General features: G+C 40.5%; 3 protein-coding genes across 3 annotated transcripts; 1 reads left to right on the top strand and 2 right to left on the bottom strand.

The window, feature by feature from the left end:
• Positions 1-1,393: 1,393 nt before the first annotated feature.
• Positions 1,394-16,148, bottom strand: malt2 (MALT paracaspase 2; the record flags this gene model as incomplete). The annotated part of the gene is made up of 15 exons (XM_079996723.1): positions 1,394-1,441; positions 9,359-9,541; positions 10,223-10,360; positions 10,697-10,854; positions 11,459-11,608; positions 11,737-11,864; positions 12,063-12,137; positions 12,288-12,465; positions 12,681-12,914; positions 13,599-13,695; positions 14,232-14,419; positions 14,620-14,776; positions 15,261-15,391; positions 15,660-15,826; positions 16,012-16,148. The coding sequence occupies 15 exons, from the start codon at positions 16,146-16,148 to the stop codon at positions 1,394-1,396; spliced, it is 2,169 nt and encodes a 722-aa protein (XP_079852849.1).
• Positions 16,149-17,723: 1,575 nt separating this feature from the next.
• Positions 17,724-19,971, bottom strand: mrpl54 (mitochondrial ribosomal protein L54). The gene is made up of 3 exons (XM_080012356.1): positions 19,822-19,971; positions 18,930-19,086; positions 17,724-18,781 (listed from the first exon to the last, which is right to left on the bottom strand). Exons 1-3 carry the CDS (start codon positions 19,940-19,942, stop codon positions 18,649-18,651), a joined length of 411 nt encoding a protein of 136 aa, XP_079868482.1. The 5' UTR covers positions 19,943-19,971; the 3' UTR covers positions 17,724-18,648.
• Positions 19,972-20,296: 325 nt separating this feature from the next.
• On the top strand, positions 20,297-22,601 carry fam32a (family with sequence similarity 32 member A). Its single transcript, XM_080003418.1, has 4 exons — positions 20,297-20,435; positions 21,372-21,519; positions 22,222-22,275; positions 22,410-22,601. Exons 1-4 carry the CDS (start codon positions 20,362-20,364, stop codon positions 22,476-22,478), a joined length of 345 nt encoding a protein of 114 aa, XP_079859544.1. The 5' UTR covers positions 20,297-20,361; the 3' UTR covers positions 22,479-22,601.
• The last annotated feature ends 589 nt before the right edge of the window (positions 22,602-23,190 follow it).

The raw sequence follows: 23,190 nt of genomic DNA on the forward strand, positions 1-23,190 counted from the left end.
GGAGTCCACATCACTGAGGACTTAACATGGACTGTACACACAGACACTCTGGTGAGAAAGGCGAGGCAGCGTCTTTACCACCTCAGGCAGCTGAGGAAATTCCGGGTCTCGGTGAGGATCCTCAAGTCCTTCTACTCTGGAGCAGTGGAGAGCATCCTGACAGGCAACATCACTGCCTGGTTTGGGAGCTCAGTACTGCTCAGGACAGGCGGGCCCTGCAAAGGGTGGTGCGTTCAGCTAAACGTACCACTGGAACTACCCTCCCCCCCTTGCAGGAGTTATGCACCAGGAGGTGTAGTAGCAGAGCCCGCAGGATCATGAAGGATCCTCATCACCCGGACAACGGACTGTTCCAGCTGTTGCGGTCAGGCAAGCGCCTCCGCAGTTACACAGCGAGAACAGAGAGACTGAGACAGAGTTTTTCCCCGCAAGCCATTAGAACTGTCAATGCTGACCTCACCAGGGGTCCTAACTGAGCCATACACATAGGCTCCACTACCTACTGTACTGTATGTAGCATACTGTACCACATACTGTGTCACTGTTCAGGGTTGTTCGTGATGCCGTATTGCTGCGCCGTACTGTTGTATACTGTGCTGTATTGTCCCAAACACTACCTCACTTTATTCACATTGACATGCCACTTTAATTCACATGCCACTTTAATGCACATATCTGTATATACATAAGCATATTCCCTCTATATATTCCATTTTATTTCGTTTTATTTTTATTGTATTTAATTTTATTCTATATATTTTTATTTTATTCTATAAGTATTCAACTTACTGTATTACGTTTTAGGAGTCAGTTAGTCGGTCTATTAGAAAGAATTTTTTTTTTTTCCTAGGACATATTGTATGTTATCACCAGGTGTGTTGCATTACATTTCACTGCATATATGTATGAAAGTATGTATATGTATGTGACAAATAAAAATCTTGAATCTTGAATCTTGAATGGGATAATGCAATAAAAGGGAGACGTTTACACAGAATCCAAAACAGAGCAGGTATGTTAATGGTGTTGGGGAACAAAACGGAAAGAGCAAGTAATAATAAGCAGGACGAGAATTTGGCACGACTACCTTAACAGCACACTTTTCATAATAAGAAAACATCCAACTCGTCTTCATGCCATGAGACAGCAGCGCATGTCCTCTTAACATGCAGGAAATTTACACAAGAAATTACAACACAATAATGGAAATAAGGGCAGGCAGAGGACAAGGGTAAAGGTATGTTTCAATGTGGAGACAGTGTTGAAGGGGAGAAGTGGTTATTTTGTTTTTTGAGGGCGACTGGACTGGAAAAACAGCTTTCAATGAATGGACGCTGAATTAAAATAAAACCCGAATCTCGCAGTAATGCAACATCATGGATGCAAACTGTTGTTAAACCTTACAGAAGAAGATGAAGTTGAAGAAGAACAATAAGAAGCTCTGTGTTTAACACAAGCTTAAATGATTTTCACGTATTGTTCTACGACATTGAATACATCAGTAAAAGACTACAGAGGTTGTCGGGACATTAAACGTCATTACGCCGAGCATGGAAACTCATCTACTCTCTAGTCCGCCCTTACAGCCTAGTTGTGTTTATAGTCTCGCTCTTGTAAACTATTCCAACGCAAACTCTCCAGGCTTTTGTAGAAAAACAAAGTAACAAAAAGTAAACATGCAAAATCAAATTCGAGGTTGGAAGCTAAGTGGTGGTGACGTTGAAGTCATGGGACCGTGGTGTAGTTCCTTTATAGCCTAACGTCAGATTTTTACTTCTGGCAATTGCATTTACCCATCAGAAATCATAAAAAGTGGTGTTCATTTGTGAAGATTATCTTGCTGGACAAAATGTGTGAGTATCAAACTTTTGTTTGCCACAGAGCTTATTGTCTGCGATAATCCAAAATCCAATGGAAAAATCCCATTGGCTTTTGGTCAAGGGAACCAGGGCGATGTGAACCTCAGGGTTGGCCTCCAAAAATACATCCTCCCTGCAGCACTGAACTCATTCCTCACGCTCAAACCATATTCTTTTTTTCTATTGAATGGCGGGCAACCAGCGTTAAGGTGCATTACCGCCACCTACTGTGTTGGAGAGTGGACCACAGTTCAAGATTCAAGATTCAATCTACCCCCCCAAAACCTCTATTTCACTAAATTGTTTTGATCAGCTCAGTTTCTTTCAAATAATGGTATAGACTCCCGAACCCGATGGTGAATACATTTTTAGACTCACCCCTTCCACTCCAAGCTTCCTGATTTCCCTCTTTAATGTTTCTCGTTCTTGAGAGTACTTATGGCAATCGAAAATGACATGCTCCAGTGATTCCTCTATTTATCAAACTCTATTAAACATTCTTGCAGCTTTCAAAAATTCTACCAGAAATGTAATGTCTTCTCCTGCTGACAGTTTTAAAATATAGTTTATGCTAAATGCTATCCTTATTAGATTGAATGATTGTCATTACAAGTTCTAAGGTAACAAAATGCATTTCACCCATCCTAGTAACCCAACTATCTAGGAACAGTGGGCTGCCATATACGTAGCTGCACCAGGGGAGCAATTAGGGGTTTAGTGTCTTGGTCATGGACTCATCAGCACACTACCAGGAGGAACCAGGGATCAAACCAGCAATCTTCTGTTCACTAGACAACCCACGCTACCTCCTGAGCCACTGCTGCCTTATCTTACCTTGACTATTGTTCATTTGTATTATATTTCCTACACCTAATTAAAACATGTACTGTTTCCTCTTGTCCCCAATATTCACACCTACAAGCGATGTTTCTTAAACTCGATAAGTAAGCTATTTAAACCAGTATGCCCTAATCTTAATCTTGTTATTACCTATTCTATTTGTTACTCAACTATGGCTTGATTTTAAATAAATGTCTCCCCTTACTTTCTGTTCTCCATCATTTTTGCCATTTCTTCTTAATATGATTTTTGATTCTTCCATTCCCCTCACATGCTGATGTTTAATTGGACCTGTACATCCCCTGCCCTTAGTGCTCTCTTAGGCAATGAGTCTGCCTCCTCATTCCCCACCACCCCGCATGTGCTAGAACCCATAAAAACTTCACCAAGTGTCCTGAATATGTCTTGATGTTGAATTAGATGTTTCTAGACTTTTCATATTACCACTCTCTCTAGTCTAATCTCCTCCACCCATTGTAATGTCAGAATAAAATTGCAAATCAATTCACTAGTAAACACTGATAGATGATTTGATAGCCATTTTACAATTAACAGTGTCAAATTATCGAACTACAAAGGCTCCTGTCACTTTCCCTGACTCGGGTTCCCCAGACCCATCTGTATTGGGCATGCAACGGTACAGTGGGTTTGGTATGTATCACAGTTTTGGGGCCATGGTAATGGTACGGTTTCGGTATCTTTATATTTAAGATTTTTTTTTTGAAGATTTAAAAAGTTAAAAGGTGTAAAATATGTTTTTATAGTAGTCTGCCACAAATAACTAGTTGGAGGGAGAGCAGACAGGGGTTCAAGTTCATTGGTGGGTTGTTATCATTTGCATAAGTTCATCTGTTTGGAGGGGTGGTGTCTAGGATAGTGGATAATTAAAATATAAATTTTCGTTAATATGATTTTATACACTGTAAATAATAATTTAAAAACTTTTCACAAAATACAATACTGTTGTTAGTTATTTTTGTGAAGAACGGGTATAAACAGTATTTTTCACACATAAATAATAATAGTAAAATAACTTATTGAAATAAAAGCTCAGAGTTAGACCATTGGGTGCGTTCCTTTTCAGCCAGGGCACCTCCCGGCAGGGGAGGAGCTATCTCTTACACGGAGGGGGAAACATTTTCTGGGGGCAGGAGACGGCGACTTACGCAAACAACACAACATAAAACTGTAAAACTTGACCAAAAAAATGACGGCTCATCACCCAGCGAGACCCTGCTCCCTTCATTCCTACAAAAGAGTCGTTCAAAAGAATAGTTCAAGAGTTGTTCGTAATAAAGAGGGACACGGCCATCCCAGGGGGTTATTTTCCAACTGGATACCTGATTGATGGCACTCTTTACTTCAATATTTAGATGTAGTTTTATCTCGTGTTTCCATTGTAGCTGCGTGCAGTTGGAAAGCCAAAGACCTCTCGCACCATCTAGAAATACTGCGCGGCTCTGGGCGGACCCCACGCGCCTGACATGGCCGGTGGAGCTGGAACAGTGGATTCAATAGGAAGCAGAAACACGCCGCGCCCGTACACTGCCAACGTGTCCAGTGGACTTGTACCGTGATACCGTAATACCACGGTTAACCTGTGCGTAATGGAACGTAGGGGGCGGTACCGGACGGTTCGATAACATACCGTGTACCGTTGCTTCCCTACTGTACAGAGCATTGTTGGGAAAGGTGTACAGGAAGAGTTGAAAAGGCAAGAACAGCTAAATAAGGAAGTATGGTCACAGGAATTAGATAAATTATGTCAATCCTCGACTGGAATGCTAGAAGCTTGATTTCGAATGGGCAAGAGTTGAAAGGGTTTATCAGAGAAATAGATGACAAGCCGGATGTAATATGCATAGAGGCGACATGGCTAAAGTCAAGGATATTTGGGGTTGAGCAGGGATTTTCGTACAGTAAGGTAGCAAAAGGAAAAGACACAGAATATGTGGTGGTAGAGATTTGGCTAAAGAATAGTAGTATACTTGTTGTTCATTTTTATAATCCATGCCAGAAAATGGAATTAGAAGACTTGGAGAACATAGAAAGGCTGTACAGGAGAAGGGCTATTATATATGGTTAATTATATGTGGTTTATTTTAATTCACATACAACAATATGGGGAGAGGAAAATATGGATCATAATGGGTTAGTAGTGGAGAGTTTACTGGATGCTAAAGATCTAGTATGTATTCACGGTGGAAGGAAAACCAGAATAGATTGTAATACATGTACACAAAGGGAAACAGCTTGACAATAGTATCAACATCATTGGCAGGATTATATAGTGTGAGGTATTGGGGCCTTTAAACCTTTGGGAGTGACCATTATCCAACTATGTGTAAAAATGGTATGTATAAAATGTCAGGAGAAGTGGATGTTTGAAAAAGCAGGGTGGGTCAAATTATATAATGAACAGGATATAGATTCATTGAATGAAAGTATAACAGAAGTTATAATTGAGGCAGCAAAACAGACCATTGTAGGAAGTCTGCTAGATGAAGGAAGAAATTGCCATGGTGGACACAGGAATGGACAGAAGTAGTGTGAGGTCTCTTGGAATGTGTGGCTTCCCAAAATAGCCCCACCGTATATGATAATTACTAAGAGATGGTACCAGGGGTCCTGGTGATAAGGGTGGTGGAATGTGACCTGGGACCTATGTAGGGGAACCAGGTGATCAACATTGTCTTTGGGCAATGTATAAAAGAAACCGCCCGTGTCTCATTCAACAGAGAATCCTTCCGGCTTGGTTCTCTCCTGGACTTCCTAGGCATAGTCTGGTCTGATGCTGTTCTTTTGTAATAAATCTATTATTTTACTCAAGTCAGCATCAGCGGTCTCTCCTTCTTCATCAACACATCAAATTCGTCAAGAAACTACAAGTGAAACATTGAAATAAGCCTTTCAGAGAACTTCAAAGAACACACAACTATCAGAACCTAGTACTGTATACAAGATGATAAGCAAAGGTTAGGAAAACTATTAAAGAAGCTAAAAGGCAACATTGGCAGAAGTATTGTGATACAGTTGGTCGAAATATGCAGATTCAAGAAGTATTGGGAATGATTAAAAAAAACAAAAAAACATAAGGGGGACAAGGCAAGAGTGGGAGTTTCCTGTGTTAGAAAATGACGGAGTGATGGCGGCTCAAAGTGAAGAGAAAGCGGAGATGTTAACAAAATCCTTCGCCAAAGTACATAGTGCAGACAACATGTCTGAAGAAGCACAGCTTAGAAGGGACAAAACAAGGGAGAAGAATGTAGAATTGTTGAATACAAGGGAGGATGTTAAAATTAACTAAAATTTCTTGTTGAAGGGGGCAATAAATAAATGAGGATTGGCTTCACCAGAGACCACGTTTGTTATATAATGTGAGACAATGTTAGTGTGGTTGCATAGGGGGGAATATCAATTTTTTTTTTTTTTAACATAGTACAGTAGGGCGGTATTACCTTTGAGTTGCAAGCAAGCAGTAGTAATACCCATCAGAAAACCAGGAAAAGATCCAACCAAACCCACAAACTATAGCACAATAGCTCTGACATCACATCAGGGAAAACTGGAAAGAATGATCGCAGACTGACTAACATACTATCTAGAAAAAGGAAATCTCATGTCAATTTATCAAATTTGTTTTAGAAAAGGGAGGAGTACAATGGACCCAGTACTGTGTTTGGAGTCAGAGATCAGAAAAGCACAAATAAATAAGGAGGTAGTATTTGCTGCTTTCTTTAATGTGGAAAAAGCGTATGACTGAATGTGGAAGGAGGGACTGTTAATTAAAATTAAAAACATGGCAATTAGAGGAAGGATGTTTCAGTGGATTAAAAGTTTACTGATGGGAAGAAGTATACAAGTGAGAGTAGGAGGGAGTTTTTACTGGATGTTCGGGTAGATTATGGAGCACCAAAGGGAGCGTAATCAGTCCACTTTTATTTTCAATCATGATAGATGATGTGTATGCAAATTTGGAGCACTACATGGGGAGATCATTGTTTGCAGAAGATGGGGCAATATGGAAGGGAGTAAGGAATGTGAACCATATAGTTAGGAAGCTACAAAAAGTAATTAACGGGGTGGAGCAATCTTCTTTGGACTAGGGTTTTAGATTTTCAGTGGAATAAAACAAATATTGCCTTCTTCACTAGAAAAAAGATTGGAGAGGAAATAAAGTTGAAATTGTTTGGCAAGGAATTAGAAAGGTTGGGTATTCCTTGGAATGTGGTTTGATACCAGGCTCACATGGAATACATATCGGAAAAATGTAAACAACATTTTAGAAAGTGATAAATGTAATGAAGATGTTTGTTGGGCAAGGACTGGGGAGCCAATCGAGATGCATGAAGAACAATATACTGAATATAGGACTAAGATTGGTGCTTGAAAAAATTGATTAATGATTATGGTTGTGTAGCATATAGATCAGCATATTTAACATTTCTTTAAAAAAGCTAGACGTTTGTGCCTCCTCCTACCTGCCTCCTGGTCCATCTCTACCCCGCAACGACAAGAGACTTGTCACACAATTATTTCCAAATTTTCTGACCTTCTATTCCAGTGTCTCTCGGTCTTTCTAACAAAATCCCTTTTCTCCAAAGTAAATAACCAGATATCGACCTTCATTTGGAACAACAAAACACCCCGAATCAAAAGAGACATACTTCAGAGACCTTGTGCGATGGGGGGATGGCACTCCCAAATTTCCTGTATTATTATTGGGCAGACATCATAAGAGCACTGCTATACTGAGTGAGAAATTATGTCGTGATGTCATGGGGGTGTCTGTTAGGTCCACTTCTCTAGCAGCCTTACTGAGTTCTAAACTACCAGTCAACTTCAAGAACTGACCTGCTGACTAATATATCCCTCCCCTTGACAGGTGTCATTGATACAAGGTGAGCAATGTTATTCACTTCACCAGTCGGTGGTTTTAATGCTGATCTCTATTTTCTTGTTAGTTAAAATGCCTTCGCCCTCTGCTCCTTAATCCTACATATAATTAGTAACCTCCTGTCATTCATTACCCTTGCCATTACAATATCCCCTATCTTCTCATTCTAACCACAAGTTAAAGCAACTGGGCTGACTGTACCTTTCTGATGTAATTTCCCATTTCCTTGAATTAAATAAACAATTTCCATTCCTGGCTTTTTTCCTCCTCACTACCATTTTCACTTCTTCCTACTCAGAGCTCCCACCATATTTACTTGTACTTCGCTATCGCTTACTTCTTTCCAACCTAATCCAATTATTTGTATCGATATTCTCCTCTATATCCTCTCCATCACCACTCCCTGTCATATTCAGTTAAGTCGCAGACCAGTGTGCTCAACACGCACAACACTACAATACAAACAATAATACTACTACTGTATTGATTTGTACTTTCAAATACCCAGGCCCTCTTCACGCGCTTCCTTCCCCGCTCAAAAAAACCCACCAGAGGACACTTGTTTCGTGTCAGCGCAGTGTCTTTTGAGAGTATAAAAAAATATGATTTAATTGTTAATTCAATTGAACACTCTCCAAATAAGAAGGCTGTTCAAACATTCAATGTAAATTCATCTTTTTTACACATATATGATACTGGAACCATATACTATATACAGTATACTATATACTGTATATAGAATAGAGAACTTTAGGGTACATAATTAACAGCAGAAGAGAGGGGATTAAGTCCACAAGTGGAAGGGCCATTGGACTACTGGGTCAATCCATGAGGCACTTAATCTGCACCCCGTTTTTTACTGTAACATCTTTCATACAAAACAGTTTACAAATGTTTGATATTGCAGCTTTTAATGATTAAAGAGAACAAAATTTTAAATATCAACCCAATGACATAGGATCGATTTTCTGAAAAAAATCACAAGAATCAGTGCTATACTTTATCAGTCAATCACCATGCCCTGGAGCGTGTGCCTAATGTATGTTTGGCAGATGGCATGCATTTATACAGTATTTTCATAACAGTAAAAATAGGAAACAAAAAGGTAGACAATTGGAAACAATGCAAACCCATCAGAAACACCGAAGTGATGAACAATAATGCCATTTTCAAATTAATCAATACAGAAAAAATAGCTGTTAGCAAACTTTCCAAGACTCTACATTGAACTTGAAATAGTTACATTTATTTTTTCTGTCCTCCAACAATCAAAAACACAGCTTATCAAACCATTGACATAAAAACAATCTTTAAAAATGCATGATTCAATATTCATTTCAAATAGAAAACATTTTCTCAGTGTAACAAAAGGTTAATGCATGGATTAACACCAACTGTCCTCTCTTTGCCTGTTCAGGAATGACTGCCTTTAATATCCATGTTATTTTCCTGGTAAAACCCCAACATGTAATTTATACTGGCGTATGAACCCCACCCCCCCTTCTTAATGAGATTGGAAATTCAGTGTATTATATTGGTTGACATCATTTGTTGCACTTTGCGTTAAGCTTTTGCTGGTGGTAAGAGGTTGAGGGGCACAGTCAAACAAATCCTCACCCACATTCTCCTCTGGAATATTGACTGTATTAGTTGTTGAGGTTTGAAACTGGGAAGTTATTGGATATTCTCTGGACGTCTGTGAATAATACGATGAGGTTGTTGAGTCTGGACCACTAGACAATGTTTTGGATGCTTGGAAGACCGGCCCGCCATCAGGAAAGATGAGGGATTTCAGGTCAGAGGAGCAGGAGTGCAGCGGGCGGGCTTCATTGAGGTTGAGTTTGGACACCAGCGGTTTTCCGACTGTCACTGTTTGTCTCTCCTGTACTTCCTCTTCCAAGTTAGAGTAGCGATATTGAAGACACACAGTAAATGTGAGCTCTGTCTATAAGGAGAAAAGAAAGCAAAATCTGAATGTATATTTGTATGAATGTATATGTCTGAAATATATGCATTAGCTCTAAAACCTCTCAAGACTTTCTCAGACTAACAAAAAACAGCAATTAATAACAAGGGTAAATAGTTTGCGGTTTGCATTACAAATATGTTAAATTCAAAACACATTATTTATAAAAAATATAGTGCATGCATAGATGTAGAAAGTAAATATACTGTATATCTAACTATAAAGGAAGGAATCGCTGTTCTTTGTCTATCCAGTCTGTATGTCCTTTGATTATCTCGACAACCGTTCATCCCATCTACTTCACACTTGGCGGGTGTATTGCTGTGGACCTACGTACATGCAGTCTTGAATTTGTTGTAATTCGGACATGCGACACCTGCAATATAAATTTATTCAATAAACAGCAAGCCAGCTGGGGGCGGGCTACATTTAGCAGACGCTTTTATCCAAAGCGACTTACAATCAATCAAACACCGACGGACGCAGCCATCAGGAGCAATTAGGGGTTAAGTGTCTTGCTCAAGGACACTACAGCATGCTAGCAGGAGGAGCCTGGGATCGAACCAGCAACCTTTAGATCACTAGACCACCAGCTCTACCGCCTGAGCTACCATCCCCATGGGGGATGGGCTTCCTGTGAATGAATGTTCTGGGCCTGACCTTGAGTGTCTGCAGGCTCCGCAGGCGTGTGTAGAGACTGGGAACCTCTGGCCACGGCAGGATGTCTATGTTCCAGAGAAGACTCCCTGCCTCCACTGGGCTCTCTTGGTTACTTTTCTTTAAATCAATTTCAACTCCCTGCCCCACAATGTGAAAATATACAGATAAAGTATTCAATGAGACCAAATCACTGAAAGAAATAACATTGCAGCAAATAATTGCCCATCTTGGCAAAGATAGATAGATAGATAGATAGATAGATAGATAGATAGATAGATAGATAGATAGATAGATAGATAGATAGATAGATAGATAGATAGATAGATAGATAGATAGATAGATAGATAGGTAGATAGGTAGGTAGATGGGTAGCTAGACACATAGAGCAGCTCACATCAAAAGTAATAGGCAGAAATGATACTCCCAGTAAAAAAACTTCCAGTTACACATTGTAAAAGACCAAACCCATCTAACCTCTGTGAAGTCAGTGAGCTGAGCAGAGCAGGACACAACATTTTGGGGTTTCACTAGAATCCGAGTGTAGATGATCATGATGTTGGAGAACTCTGCAGCGAAGCCAAGCTGCACTTTGACTCCACAGTCAAACTGCAGGTTACGACTCTCGGGAAGAACTACGAAGATGCAGATATTAGAGAGAGAGAGAGAGGAGTTATTTTTAAAAGACTCACATGAAAACAATTCTGACATTTGACGCTGAAAGCATCAAACAAGGTGAACCACATGGTTCCTGATAGAATACATTGGCATACTGTCATTTGGACAAATAAGAGTTTTATGTGTTTTATTGTATCATTCATTAATGTATGTGTATTATTGTTTATTATTGTTTTTTGTTTTTTATTCATAATTCTGGAGGACGTATTCTCGTAAGACTTTCATTGTAATGTGTCCATATGAATAATATATATAATATAATATAACAATAATAATAAACTTGAACTGAACTGACAGAACTGATTAAAAAAAAAAACAGCTCGAAAAAGACTACCGATAATAAGAGGCCATTAGGCCAGCCAAAAGTGGACCATCAAGTTCAAGTTCAAGTTCAAGAGATTATTTGTCACATACATACACATACGGTCGTACATATATGCAGTGAAATGTCATGACACCCGGTGATTACGCGCGAACATTATAAGCAACACATTAGCGTAAGATAGAGGATTAAAGGATGGAAGGCGTCTTCTCACAGAAAGGAACTCGTCCACAGATTACCGTGTGCGATGGCCCACTGCAGGTTGCGTGCTGAGTTAGCGGCCAGACTGTCCGTGGTCTGTATTCGGTCAGTGAGCGCTCGCCGTTCTGAGAGGTTACTTCGAAGCTCCAGCGCCTGCCTCCCACGGGTGATTTCACAGTGACCCATGTCTACCAGGGATATATTGATTTATTTAGTGCAACTGACATAAAGGCAGCTTGATGTCAAGGAGCTGAACTGGATCACGTTAACAATTGTGCTGTGTAGGCGTGAAGAGAGTACTGTATACTGCACGTACCTTCTGCCACTCTGTCAAGCATTACTGTGACTTTCTCTTTCTCGCAGACACGCTGTTTGAGGAAGCTGATGAAGATGCCGTTGGAAAGGTCGTCTCTCTTCACTTCATATGCTTCGGCATCCACACACCTAAACATCAACGGTCAGACAAGACAGATACGTTCTGGACTAAAGCGAGGAGAAACACATCTGTGAATGAAGAGAATACCAATACCAATACCAATACGTCAAATTATACTCAATCTGCACAGGTGAAAGGTGCAAATAACTCACAACGCAGGCTGAATAGTAAAAATAAGGTAGTGTCTGAACGAATCAGAAACTTACGTGGCGTATCCAAACACTATATTGGCTGTCACTTTTAATGGTCCTGGCTGTGGAATAACGTCATCATTTAGGTTTCTGCAGTCACAAAAAGATACTTGCGTTCAATTCATGTGTTCATGTGTTTCCAAGAAAAGCCATGTATCAAAGTCCTTTGAAGCCATATATGCACACAACAAAGTAACATGCGACATTCCCAAGCCAAAAGCCCTCGACAGCACTTGTTACCGTTTGCGGCACATGTCCAGGAGGAAGACGTTCAGCCCCGTCTCTCTCTCTTGCATCCTCTGAAGGATGCTCCGTACACAAAGGCAGTGCTCTGAGGTGTAGGAGGCAGGAGCGTCGATGGGAACCATGAAGCTATTGCCATAGTTCTCATAACCATGACCAGCAAAGTAAAGCAAGCCTGTAAAAGCACACATTAGTATTAGAAACATTAGTATTCATGTTTCTTGTGATTATACACCATGGCAATCCCAAGAAAAGCTTTTAATAAGTAGAATCTCCAAGTTACATGAGGACATTTTTTGTGATTCTGGTCTCTCATGAATACACAGCTTGGAACTAGAATGAGTTTTGCCCATTACAGTATACATTTCCCAAACAGGCGAAGGAACTGACCGTAGACTCCCTTGTCGAGCAGCAGCAGGAACTCGCTGACGGCGCTGTCCATCTCCTGGCAGTTCAGGTCCAGCAGAGAAACCACCTTGAAGTCAAGTTGCCTGAGCAGGTTGGTGAGTTCATGGACATCAGCCATGGGGGCACAGAGCGGAGTGTGATGGGAGTAGTTCATGTTGCCAATCAGGAGAGCGACTTTGTCTGTGGCTGTGGGTAGGGAGGACAGGCAAGGAGATTAATTATTGCTGTTTGGCTTATGATACACAAGACAACACTTTAGTTAGTTGTCAGTTTAATGGATCGAACTGTGGAATAAACACCCAACAGCATGAGATAAATAGGACTAAAGAACTAGTTATTGTCAACGAAAAAGTAATATTTCCTCTCAATATTATCCAGGTGGTTCTTCGGTTTTTCATCAGCCCTGAAGCTTCTATCCGTTGAGGACTTTAATAAAGCCACTTAAATTGTGGTTGCAATCTTATGGAATAATGACTTGCCTGCCCTTTTTGTCTTGACAATACTCACCAAAGAAACTGTGCTTGCGTCTGACAGGGCTAGGTTTGGCTGCTGTGAAAAAGACAAAGCACATACATGTTTATTACTATACTCATTACAGAAACAGAAAATGAGGAATAAAATGTACCAACAACAATTTAAAACCAACCTGCATCATGTTCAACATCTGGCCAGGAAAAGTCATTGATAGAGGTGGGACCTGAACAATTACATACTAGAAGGTTATTAAGTGTGCGTGGCCGTATAGTAGCAAATTAAATGTATCACGTTATTCCCAAAGTTAATGTATTTTTATTGCTTGAGCCTAAGCATTTTTCATCGTTTTTTACTTGCCTTATAAAACACATTATCAATGGTAAATTGCTGTGTCTCCTATAGAAATAGTAGAATAGTATTGTATACCAATGTGGATTTTGACCGGATCGCTCCATGTCTCGTGGAACAAGTTGAACACTCTGCAGCTGTATTGACCTCTGTCTGCTGTGGTCGCAACTGCGATCTGTAAGATGTTTTAAAATAAAACAGAACATGAACTCATACGGATACACGCTGATACAGAGATCAGATAATACAGATAATAGAAATCTACAGGTAAACAATTTGTGTTGTCATAGGATGCTTTGACTAATGGACAAGGTAGAGCATCGTGTAAAATCAATCATCAGGCAGAGACAGTATGAATTGAGTTAGACTATATGGCCAACCCATGATTTATTTTAGCTGCATCACTCCAAAGTTTAGGCAACTAAGATATACAGTAGTGTCATATGTTCATATGAGGGGATACGTTAGGGAGACGTCATCGTTATTTAGCGGAGGCTGTCTTCGTCCAAAGTGACTTACAAATACTCATACACCGATGGACACAGCCATCACAAGCAAATTGGAGTTAAGTGTCTTGCTCGATGACAATTCAGCATGCTAGCAGGAGGAGCCGGGGATCGAACCAGAAACCTTCATATCTATATATATATATATATATATATATATATATATAAACCTTCTGTATATATTTGCAGTATACAAACCTCTTACCCGTAGTGAGCGTTTCTTTTGCTGTGGCATGGCCTCCATGTTGTGGTACCATTGATACTGTGCAGGGGGGTTGGCATCAGCATGGCACTCCAGAATCAGAGAGTCTCCCTCGGGAACTGTCTGAGACTGAGGCTGATGGATGATACGCAGCCCGCTTACCGACCCTGGGAGGAGGCTGTTGCTGTAACCTGAAGAAATTACATGCACTGTGTCACCAAATGATACAGTATGTAAAGAAAAACAAAACAATGGAGGAAAGGAAGAAAGAAAATGGAGAAGGGTGCTTATGATGAAACAAGAGTTTAGTGGATTGGAGAGGAGAGGAGTGGGGACACAACAACTTGTGAGGGTAGTGAGATGAAAGCACCTCCCTCCCAGACTGTGATACCTGGACTGGCGCTTGCAGAGTGAGTCAAGCACACTCGGGCCCATTGAGAGAAGGTGCAGTTCTCCCCATGGTTGACTCTGCAGATATAGTGGCCCTGGTGGACCAGGGCCAAAGGGCAGAGGACCAGCTCAGGTGCAATGCCAGTCTCACCCAATATCTAAAACATAAAATAACAAATAATATTATACTGTACACTACTCCCACCATAAGTAGAATATACACATGTATGCACGAGTATGCACTATAGCTGGCCTCTGTGTCTTAATAGCCAGGATGGGTTAAATACAGAGGGCCTTCCTGGGATTATATGAAAGAATAAAGTTGGCAAATAAAGGGACTGTTCTTGTTGTTCCAGCCCCTAAGAAAGCTAAAACTCAAGCCCTTTCCGGTGCGGAATGAAGAGAGGGTGAAGCCCTTTTGACGTGAATCTCAAATTGCTGGAAGCAGCAGGGACTTTAAACCTGCTGCTCATTCATCAGATTAGGGCTCTGTCAATGTGGCTGGACAGAGTTAGAGAGGATTACCATGAGCCAAACATTGTCCTGAAGAAAAGCGTGAAGCACTTCTATTACCAGCCTGCAGATTCATCTCGATCATATCGGAGCTATATGAAGGTTTGTGACTGTGTTCCACAGGCTGACCTCATCTTTGCCTCGGAACCACTGATAGCTGAGGCCCGTGGGACCAGAGGCTCTGCAGGTCAACACCACCCTGCGTCCCTCTGAGGCCTGCTGGGACTGGGGCTGGACCGTGATACGGATCTCCTCTGTCACTGCACAACACACACAAAGACGTTAATATTCATACACACATAAACAAAGTATCAAACGTTTTGCATGTGTGTGAGTCTTTGACAGGACAACTGGCTGCAACCTATGGTAGAGGTCTACACATTGCAAAGATCTTGCCAATTATATCATGTCTTGGATGTCTGTCAAAGGAATAGTGTTTGTATTTGCTTCAAACCATTCAAAACAAAAGTCACAGAAATAATTCAGTATCTAATTTGCGTGGTGTGTGGTACAGGCTGCTGTCTCCACCTGTGGCAGTGAGGTACTGCACTGCAATCTGGTGCTCCATCTTCTTCAGGCAGCTGAGAAGGAGGGCCAGGGGGCAGGAGCGGTCAGCCAGTCGGGCCAGGAGGAAGCGTCCCGGGCTCCCAGTGGGGCTCAGGACCTGGATTGAGCAGCTTGTCAGCTCAGTTTCACTGTGGGCCCCAGATTTTATGAAGTTTGTCATTAATCCTCACGTTTTTTTAAGCAGTGCATGGAAAAGAAGAACTGGTAATGAAGCGATCTGCATATGACCGGTACGTTGAGTATGAAAGGTGCTGTACGAATAAAGGCTGTTAATATGAGAGGCTAAACACTATAATTTGAATATTTTCGTCACCTGCAGCGGAACTGGCAATGCTCATTTACTACGTTGGCTAATTGTCTCCATCCACAGGTAGAGTTGTCCAACATCTCAGCCAGTCGGTTCAGCGCTCCTTCACTCAAGGTCCCAAGGCTTAGGCTCCAGTCCCCCATGTTGTCCCCAAAAGGTGTTCACGCTAACAAAATTGAAAAAAGAAAATGCTCACAACGCGAAATGAAATGTATTATCAACGTGCTGAATTGCTAATGCATCCCATTGTGAGGTCTCGAGTGGGTCTGAGTGTGAGTCAGTGGCCCCTCGGTGCCAGTCCCTTCTCTGATTGACAGTGGTGACACAAGACACAGACACATTGTTACAACCAGTAGCCTAATACTGATGACACTGACCCCATAGGAAAGCAGTGGGAGTGACATGTTCCGACATTTTCCCACATTTGTGAAAATGTAATGTATAGTACTCAACTTGTCAGTACTTGTCACATCCAGTGCCTTGATATAACACATCCAGTGCCTTGATGTGTCTATAATACGACATAACGTACTACTGTACCCTTTTTCTGCAGATGAGACCCGACTTTTTTTTAATACAAAAAAAAACAAACATTAGGTGAGGTCACTGTTGTTTACAAGGATATGGACCAAATAACTCATTAATAAGCTATCTTAACCAGCAGTTTTGCTTTACTTTTGTATATATATTAGGAATATTAATCGTGATTAAAAAAAAAAAGGAATGTGTCGACTGTGTTGGAAATATAGTAGAGCTATAAGTATAGATATTCGCTTTAAAATGTAGGGAAATAAAAATTGAAAGTCTCTGATACTGAATAAGCTGAAGTAAGGCCACATATTTAAAAGATATAAACTTACAATGACGGATGTTTGTACTTTCCACTACTGCGTAGAGCGTCACCTGTCGATTTAAACAAGGCTGCCAACAGAAAAGGTATTTCGTCTTCTGATCTGGGATCTGGGAGAATAAAATCCCTGCAATCTAAAAGCATCTTCTAATAAAAAGCTGATAGATCGCAAAAATAATATACAGCACAACGGGTGAACTCACCAATTCCTCGCTGTTACCTGTCGATATTAGAAAACTGAAACAATTGAAGTTCCTCTGATAAAATATATGATTATACTAGTCTGCATTGCCCCTGCCTCTGCCAATGATGCATATTTTCGCACAATGTGCTTCTCATTTCAGTTCCTTAATTCCTCCATGTGGACGTTTGTTGATTTGCATAAAACGTTGCCGTTCCCATGAGTTCACTACTGCACTATCGTTATTGTTGCTGTTCAGTTCAGTGTTTTGAGTTTAATACTAATTGTGCATAATCTCCGGGTGCGTTGCAATAACATTTCACTGCATATATGTATTATTCTCGTGTATGTGTGTATGTATGTGATAAATAAACATCTTGAATCTTAATTACTACTGTACATTCAGCTCATAGGAGTGAATGTCTGTGGGTCTTGTACTAGAAAATACCAGTTTATTTCATACAATTTTACATTATTTAACATGCCTATACTACCTTTAGTTAATGTGGAATATATATATATATATATGGTGAGAGAGAGAGAGAGCAAGGCATTCTTGGCAGACTTGGCACTGGCCGAAATTATTTTATAATAAACTCTATTAATTCTAAATTGTACAGTATATATTGATAAGTATCCAATGTGGCGACAGATCTTCCTGACAAAAAGTGAAATTCTTGCATCAAATACATTTCATACACCTTTATTGAAAGGGACAAAAAATATATAATAAATCTAAAACAAACTATAAGATGATACATTATTTTATATTGGCAAAATCATATAAAAAATAATTTTGCTCCAGACCACCTGCAACTGCTTCAAGGATTCTGATTTAGCAGACGCTTCAGTCAAGTGACTTACAATGCTTATATTTGCATTTGATGAATAGACTTTACATCAGTCATTGCCAGCAAAGCCTTCAATAAGAATTGGTTGAGTCAAGAAAAAAATGTTTATTATGAGTAACCTGGTGAGGATCCTTAGGAGATGGAAAGATCAGTGCAGGTCGAGTCCAGCTGACCTGAAGAGATGAGTATTATTGGATGGATAGTGATTCAGCCACCCTAGCACTAAAATTCAGGAACTCCTCAAATTCTTGAAAAAGTGGTCATGTCCCCATTACTTCAACACAAGAATAAACCTATGTCCGCTCACAAAAAGAAAGAACACTTAAGAGTCCACTTGTAGCAGAATCTTTTTTTTTAAGTCAACCATACATTACTTTATTATTAAGTAAATAAAAAGCCGAATGTGTATGTCATTCTTGAAAGCATAATTGTATTTTATGTATTCATTGTCCTTTAACACAGAGGAAGAACAAGACAGACTATATACATGAAACTGACATAACCAACATGAATAGATTCTTAAAGCCACAAAGTCAATGCTCAAAAATGAATGCATTTTTTGTTTTAAACAACACCTCCAATTAGTGGAAATGTTAAGGATGTTGTTAGAAGCCTGGCAAAAGTGTTCAGGAGTTGTTAGGACTGTGTTCTATTCGGGATGTTGACAGAAACCTGGACAAAGCACCATCAGGTGAATTCCGTCTCTGGAGTTTTGAGTACAAATGTTAACAGTCCATAGTAGTAGTGCAGTCCATAGCTTCTCATAGCTTCTTTCCTTTATGTAATCTGTTGAAACGCCAAATGTTTTCCTTTCGCAGACGCTTCCAGTATTCCCAGCTGTCCGTTTCCAGTTCATACAGTTTCTTAGGAGGTCCCAAGTTTATGTCGAACAGCCTGTAAAAGTCGAAAGAATAATGCGTTAGGCAGAATAATGTCCTGGGAGGTTGGCTGGGTGCAGTGTGTCTTGCAATGCCCCAATAAAGGTCAGGATGCTACATTTGCAGAAGGCTGGGAAATAAACAAGAGAGATACCACTTCTCACCACTCTGGATATTCCTCAGCAGGCTTCAGCTTGGGGTCTTCCCCTTGCTTGAAGATGTTGACGCCTACAGCATGAGTTGTGAGCCTCATGGGGTCCTTGCAGACTTCAGGACCTTTCAGTTCCTCTTTAGCCATGCCCTTACCTTTACCTTTGGCCACTGGAAGATAGAGGGAGAATACAGTCTACTGTATCAACGATGGATGACATACATGTCAGGATATAACAGTACCTACTCTGTAACGCCCCCATACCAAGAATTTATTTGCTCGTTTATGCACTGTACATACACTGCTGCAACTATACATACATATTTATATAGCACACATAGATTTGACAGGTTCGGTTTTGATGATTATCCATTTTTCAGATGTTATTTATTATTCTTTCCACTTTATAATTTCACTGCACCGCACTTGTAGGACTGCATATGACAAAGAATCTTGAATAAAGAATCGTGATGTGTTCGAAGGCACCAGTGGATCAGCATGTGCTACATGCAGAATATGATGAAAGGAAGTGTCAAGGAAGGAATTATTCAACTACATGTGGGTGACATGTGGGGTATTTGTATGACCATAATAATAAGAATCATAATGATAACCTGCTAACTAGTGGCGATCAGAAAATACTTACTGTTATCGTTCGGGAGCAAACGTTACAGCAAGTGTAAATGTTTAACCTTTATGCAACCACCACCAATTAAATAGGTTGCATCTCATTCTCAACAGGGCCTTGGTCAACAAAGGCAGCACACAAAAAATAAACATACAACTAAATGTAGATGAATCCTAAAGTATATGTTCAGTGGCCACGGGTGGTTTAGAACTGGAGCGAGGAGAGCAAAGCGGTGGGCTCTTTGTTCTGAGAGGAAAGGCAGATTATCCCCACTCACCCACTTTCTTCGCGTAACCGCACGTCGGGATTCTGCACAAATTATCCACACAACGCCTCAAGTTGGTGTTTGTCCCACGAGATTTCGTGAACAGGGTTGTAAGTAAGTTGTAGCCCGCCATAGCTCCGCAGGCACGCGTCTGTTTGACTTTGACGCGGTGTCACTTCCGGGGTACCATCCGTCGTGGGATTCCTGTCTCCAGCGCCCCCTGCTGGAGCTTCCTGGAGGCTTGCGTTTTCATTTTTGATCGACTGATATTCGTTTTTAACCAATAAAGTGCCAATATTAATGCATACGTTCTAGTGTCATCATGCCGAAATGCTTAGATAAACGATTTAAATGCCTTGTCTAGTGGGTGCATGTGAGTGACTTACGCAGCAGGCTGCGTCCAATCAACGCTCTGCTTCTGCGCGTTATTAACGCGACGGGCTGGCTTCAAACCCGCGAAACCACTTCCGGTTGTGCTGACGTCAAAGTCACGTGGTATGCGCGCTATAATTGTGCGCGGCACAAGGTAAACAAGCGTCCGAACGCCCCGAAATGTCGGAGTACGACGACGTCCAGAAAGGCGCCCTAAAATTAAAAGGCGCGGGAGGCATTTCCGCCGGGAAAAAGTAAGTTATGATGTTTGGGTGTCGTTTTGACCATTATTATTTTTTTGTTGGGGGAACAGCTTGTTTGTCGGCCGCCCGTGTGTAATGAATACGCGAAATGAATGTTAGCTTGTAAGCTAACGTCATGATAACAGTCGTGTTTTCATCGTGATATACGGGGATGTCCGCCAGGATTTTTAACATTTTAGGTGAGTTCATCAGGGACGTTAGCAAAATCACATGCCATTTTTTTGTGTTTCAAAAAAATGCCCATGCTAAATAGTGGTCCCAGGTTGATCGTTTGTGTATTGCCAATAGCTAAGAAAACATATTAATGCTTGAGAGAATACCTGGCCAACAGTAGTTATTACAAAATTCCACCCGCGGCACTCCTTGTTTTAGACACTGGGTGGAGACTGTTCTAGAGCAGTGATTCTCAGCTTTTTTTTTTTCCCCGTCAAGGGTCCCCGATTTGATAACATTTTGTCTCTGTCTTTGTCCAAACTCCATACCTGTCTGTACTATAGATAGGGAAATAACAGTGAGACTCATCAAAACAGGCATTAGTGTAAATTTTACACACTAGGCGATTCCTGGTAAAAGTGTGCGGGCCCTGTGTCTGTGACTTATTTAATTCGTGCTTGATTTTCAGTCGATCTAGCCGGTCATTTTGATATATTGTGTGTGCATTTTGATCACAACCGTAATAATATTTGCCCTAATAGTTAGTACTCACTTATTAATACGTGTGTATTAATAGTGAAGTGTGCTGGCTTATTCCACACTTGGAGCACACTTAATAATTGTAAAGTGTAACAATATTTTTTTCTGCTGAAGGACCCCTGGGGTTTCCTGGCCTCTATGTTGAGAAACACTGTTTGAGAGAATTAAAGTTTGGTGGCCATACAGGTTAAGAACAGTAAAGTTAACTGTGTATTATTATGCATTTGTTTCCAGAAAGAAGAAAAAGGATAAAGAGAAAAAGCACCGTTTGGAGCAGCAAGTTATGATGAGTCAAAATGATGAGGAGGAGAAGGTCAAGAAAGGATATGTTGACAAACGGACACCTGCTCAAATTGCATTTGATAAAATGCAAGAGAAGCGAGTAAGTATAATGTATAATTACCAATTTGGGGACATTTAATCTGTGGTCTAATTGATTAGTCCTAATGATTCAACAGATTACATCTATAATGGCAAATAACACACACAGCTTTTATAACCTTAAGCTCAAAGTATATCAAATTTAAATAACAAAGTATGAAATAACAACTGATTATATTTGTGTAGTAGTCATTGTCAATAGCTACTGCTACAGTATGATCATTCATCCAATATATTGGTCAATTTGGGGAAGGCTGATTAAATGCAATATGAAGCTATATTGAATGTATCTAAGAAATGAATATTGTCATTTGGGGAAAGGTTTTGCCTTATCTCACGTGCATACGGAATTTGTTCCAGAAAAACTAACAACTAATGTGTATCATGAGGTTTCATGTTTCTACATGGGGGGGCCATAGACAAGATACCTTAGATTGTTCAAGATTTCAGTGTTCAGATTCACACTGAGTTTCAGTGCTAAAGCATGGTCTGTAAGTGGTGATCAACATTGGGGTTTTTTCTCCCTCATAACCAGATATTGGTTTTATTTTTATTTATTTATTTTTAAACAAAAAGCAGTCTGTATAGCTAGTTGGTAGTCCTAGTGGAAATAAGCGTTGCTTACCATGCTCATCATTATAATTGTTCTATAATGTGATTCTGATTCGGAAAACACATGTTTACACTAATTTATTTCTTGTAGCAAAGGGAAAGGATTTTGAACAAAGCATCGAAAACACACAAGCGTCGAGTGGAGGTAAGTCATGTCATACAAGATCTTCTAGATATTGTTGTCTCTGTAAAAGGTCTGTTTAACTTCATATCTTTGTCTATAAACAAACTTGATACAAACTAAACTGTGGACATTAATGTTGTTTTTGTTTTTTTTAGGATTTTAATCGGCACCTGGACACCCTGACAGAGCATTACGACATTCCCAAAGTCAGCTGGACGAAATGAAAGGAGCCGCGGGAGTCGACTGTTTTATTTTCAGTGTTCTGTCTGGATGCAAAACTGCATGAACTTTCTTGGAAATATGTTTTAGTAAAATTGTTATTTGCTTAATAAAATGTAGTTACCCCTGCTGTTTAGAACCTCGTTGTTTGTGCAAGGACATTGATGCATTCATTCTAAAAGACTCGGCCGGTTGTGTATCTTGCCGTTCATTTTGGGGGAGAGAGAGGCCCGTGTGTGTGTGTGTGTGTGTGTGTGTGTGTGTGTGTGTGTGTGTGTGTGTGTGTGTGTGTGTGTGTGTGTGTGTGTGTGTGTGTGTGTGTGTGTGTGTGTGTGTGTGTGTGTGTGTGTGTGTGTGTGTGTGTGACATACGTATTGGATAAATGACTCTGGAAAGGAGTTTGACGTGGGAGGCGACTGACACTCAGTGATCGCTCATTTTTTTTTAGGGAACACATTGTGTGACGAGGTTAGAGCAGAAGATGGACGACAGCCTGGACCAATGGCGAAGCTCCGTGGAAGCGTCGAGCGGAAGCTGCCGTTCTGCTTTAAGCGAGTGATTATACCGCTGCATGCGACTTCCGTTTAGAAGCAAAGGGCCATTTGTACTTCAGTGTAAAAGTTCGTTGCGGTCCGTACTGCATTATGAACAGTGCATATTTATCAGCCAAAATGTTTAGTCAAGTTGAAATGGGTGATAAGTGAAAGCGTTGATTTA

This window comes from Zeus faber (genome assembly GCF_960531495.2).
Source record: "Zeus faber genome assembly, chromosome: 1".
NCBI lineage: Eukaryota > Metazoa > Chordata > Actinopteri > Zeiformes > Zeidae > Zeus > Zeus faber.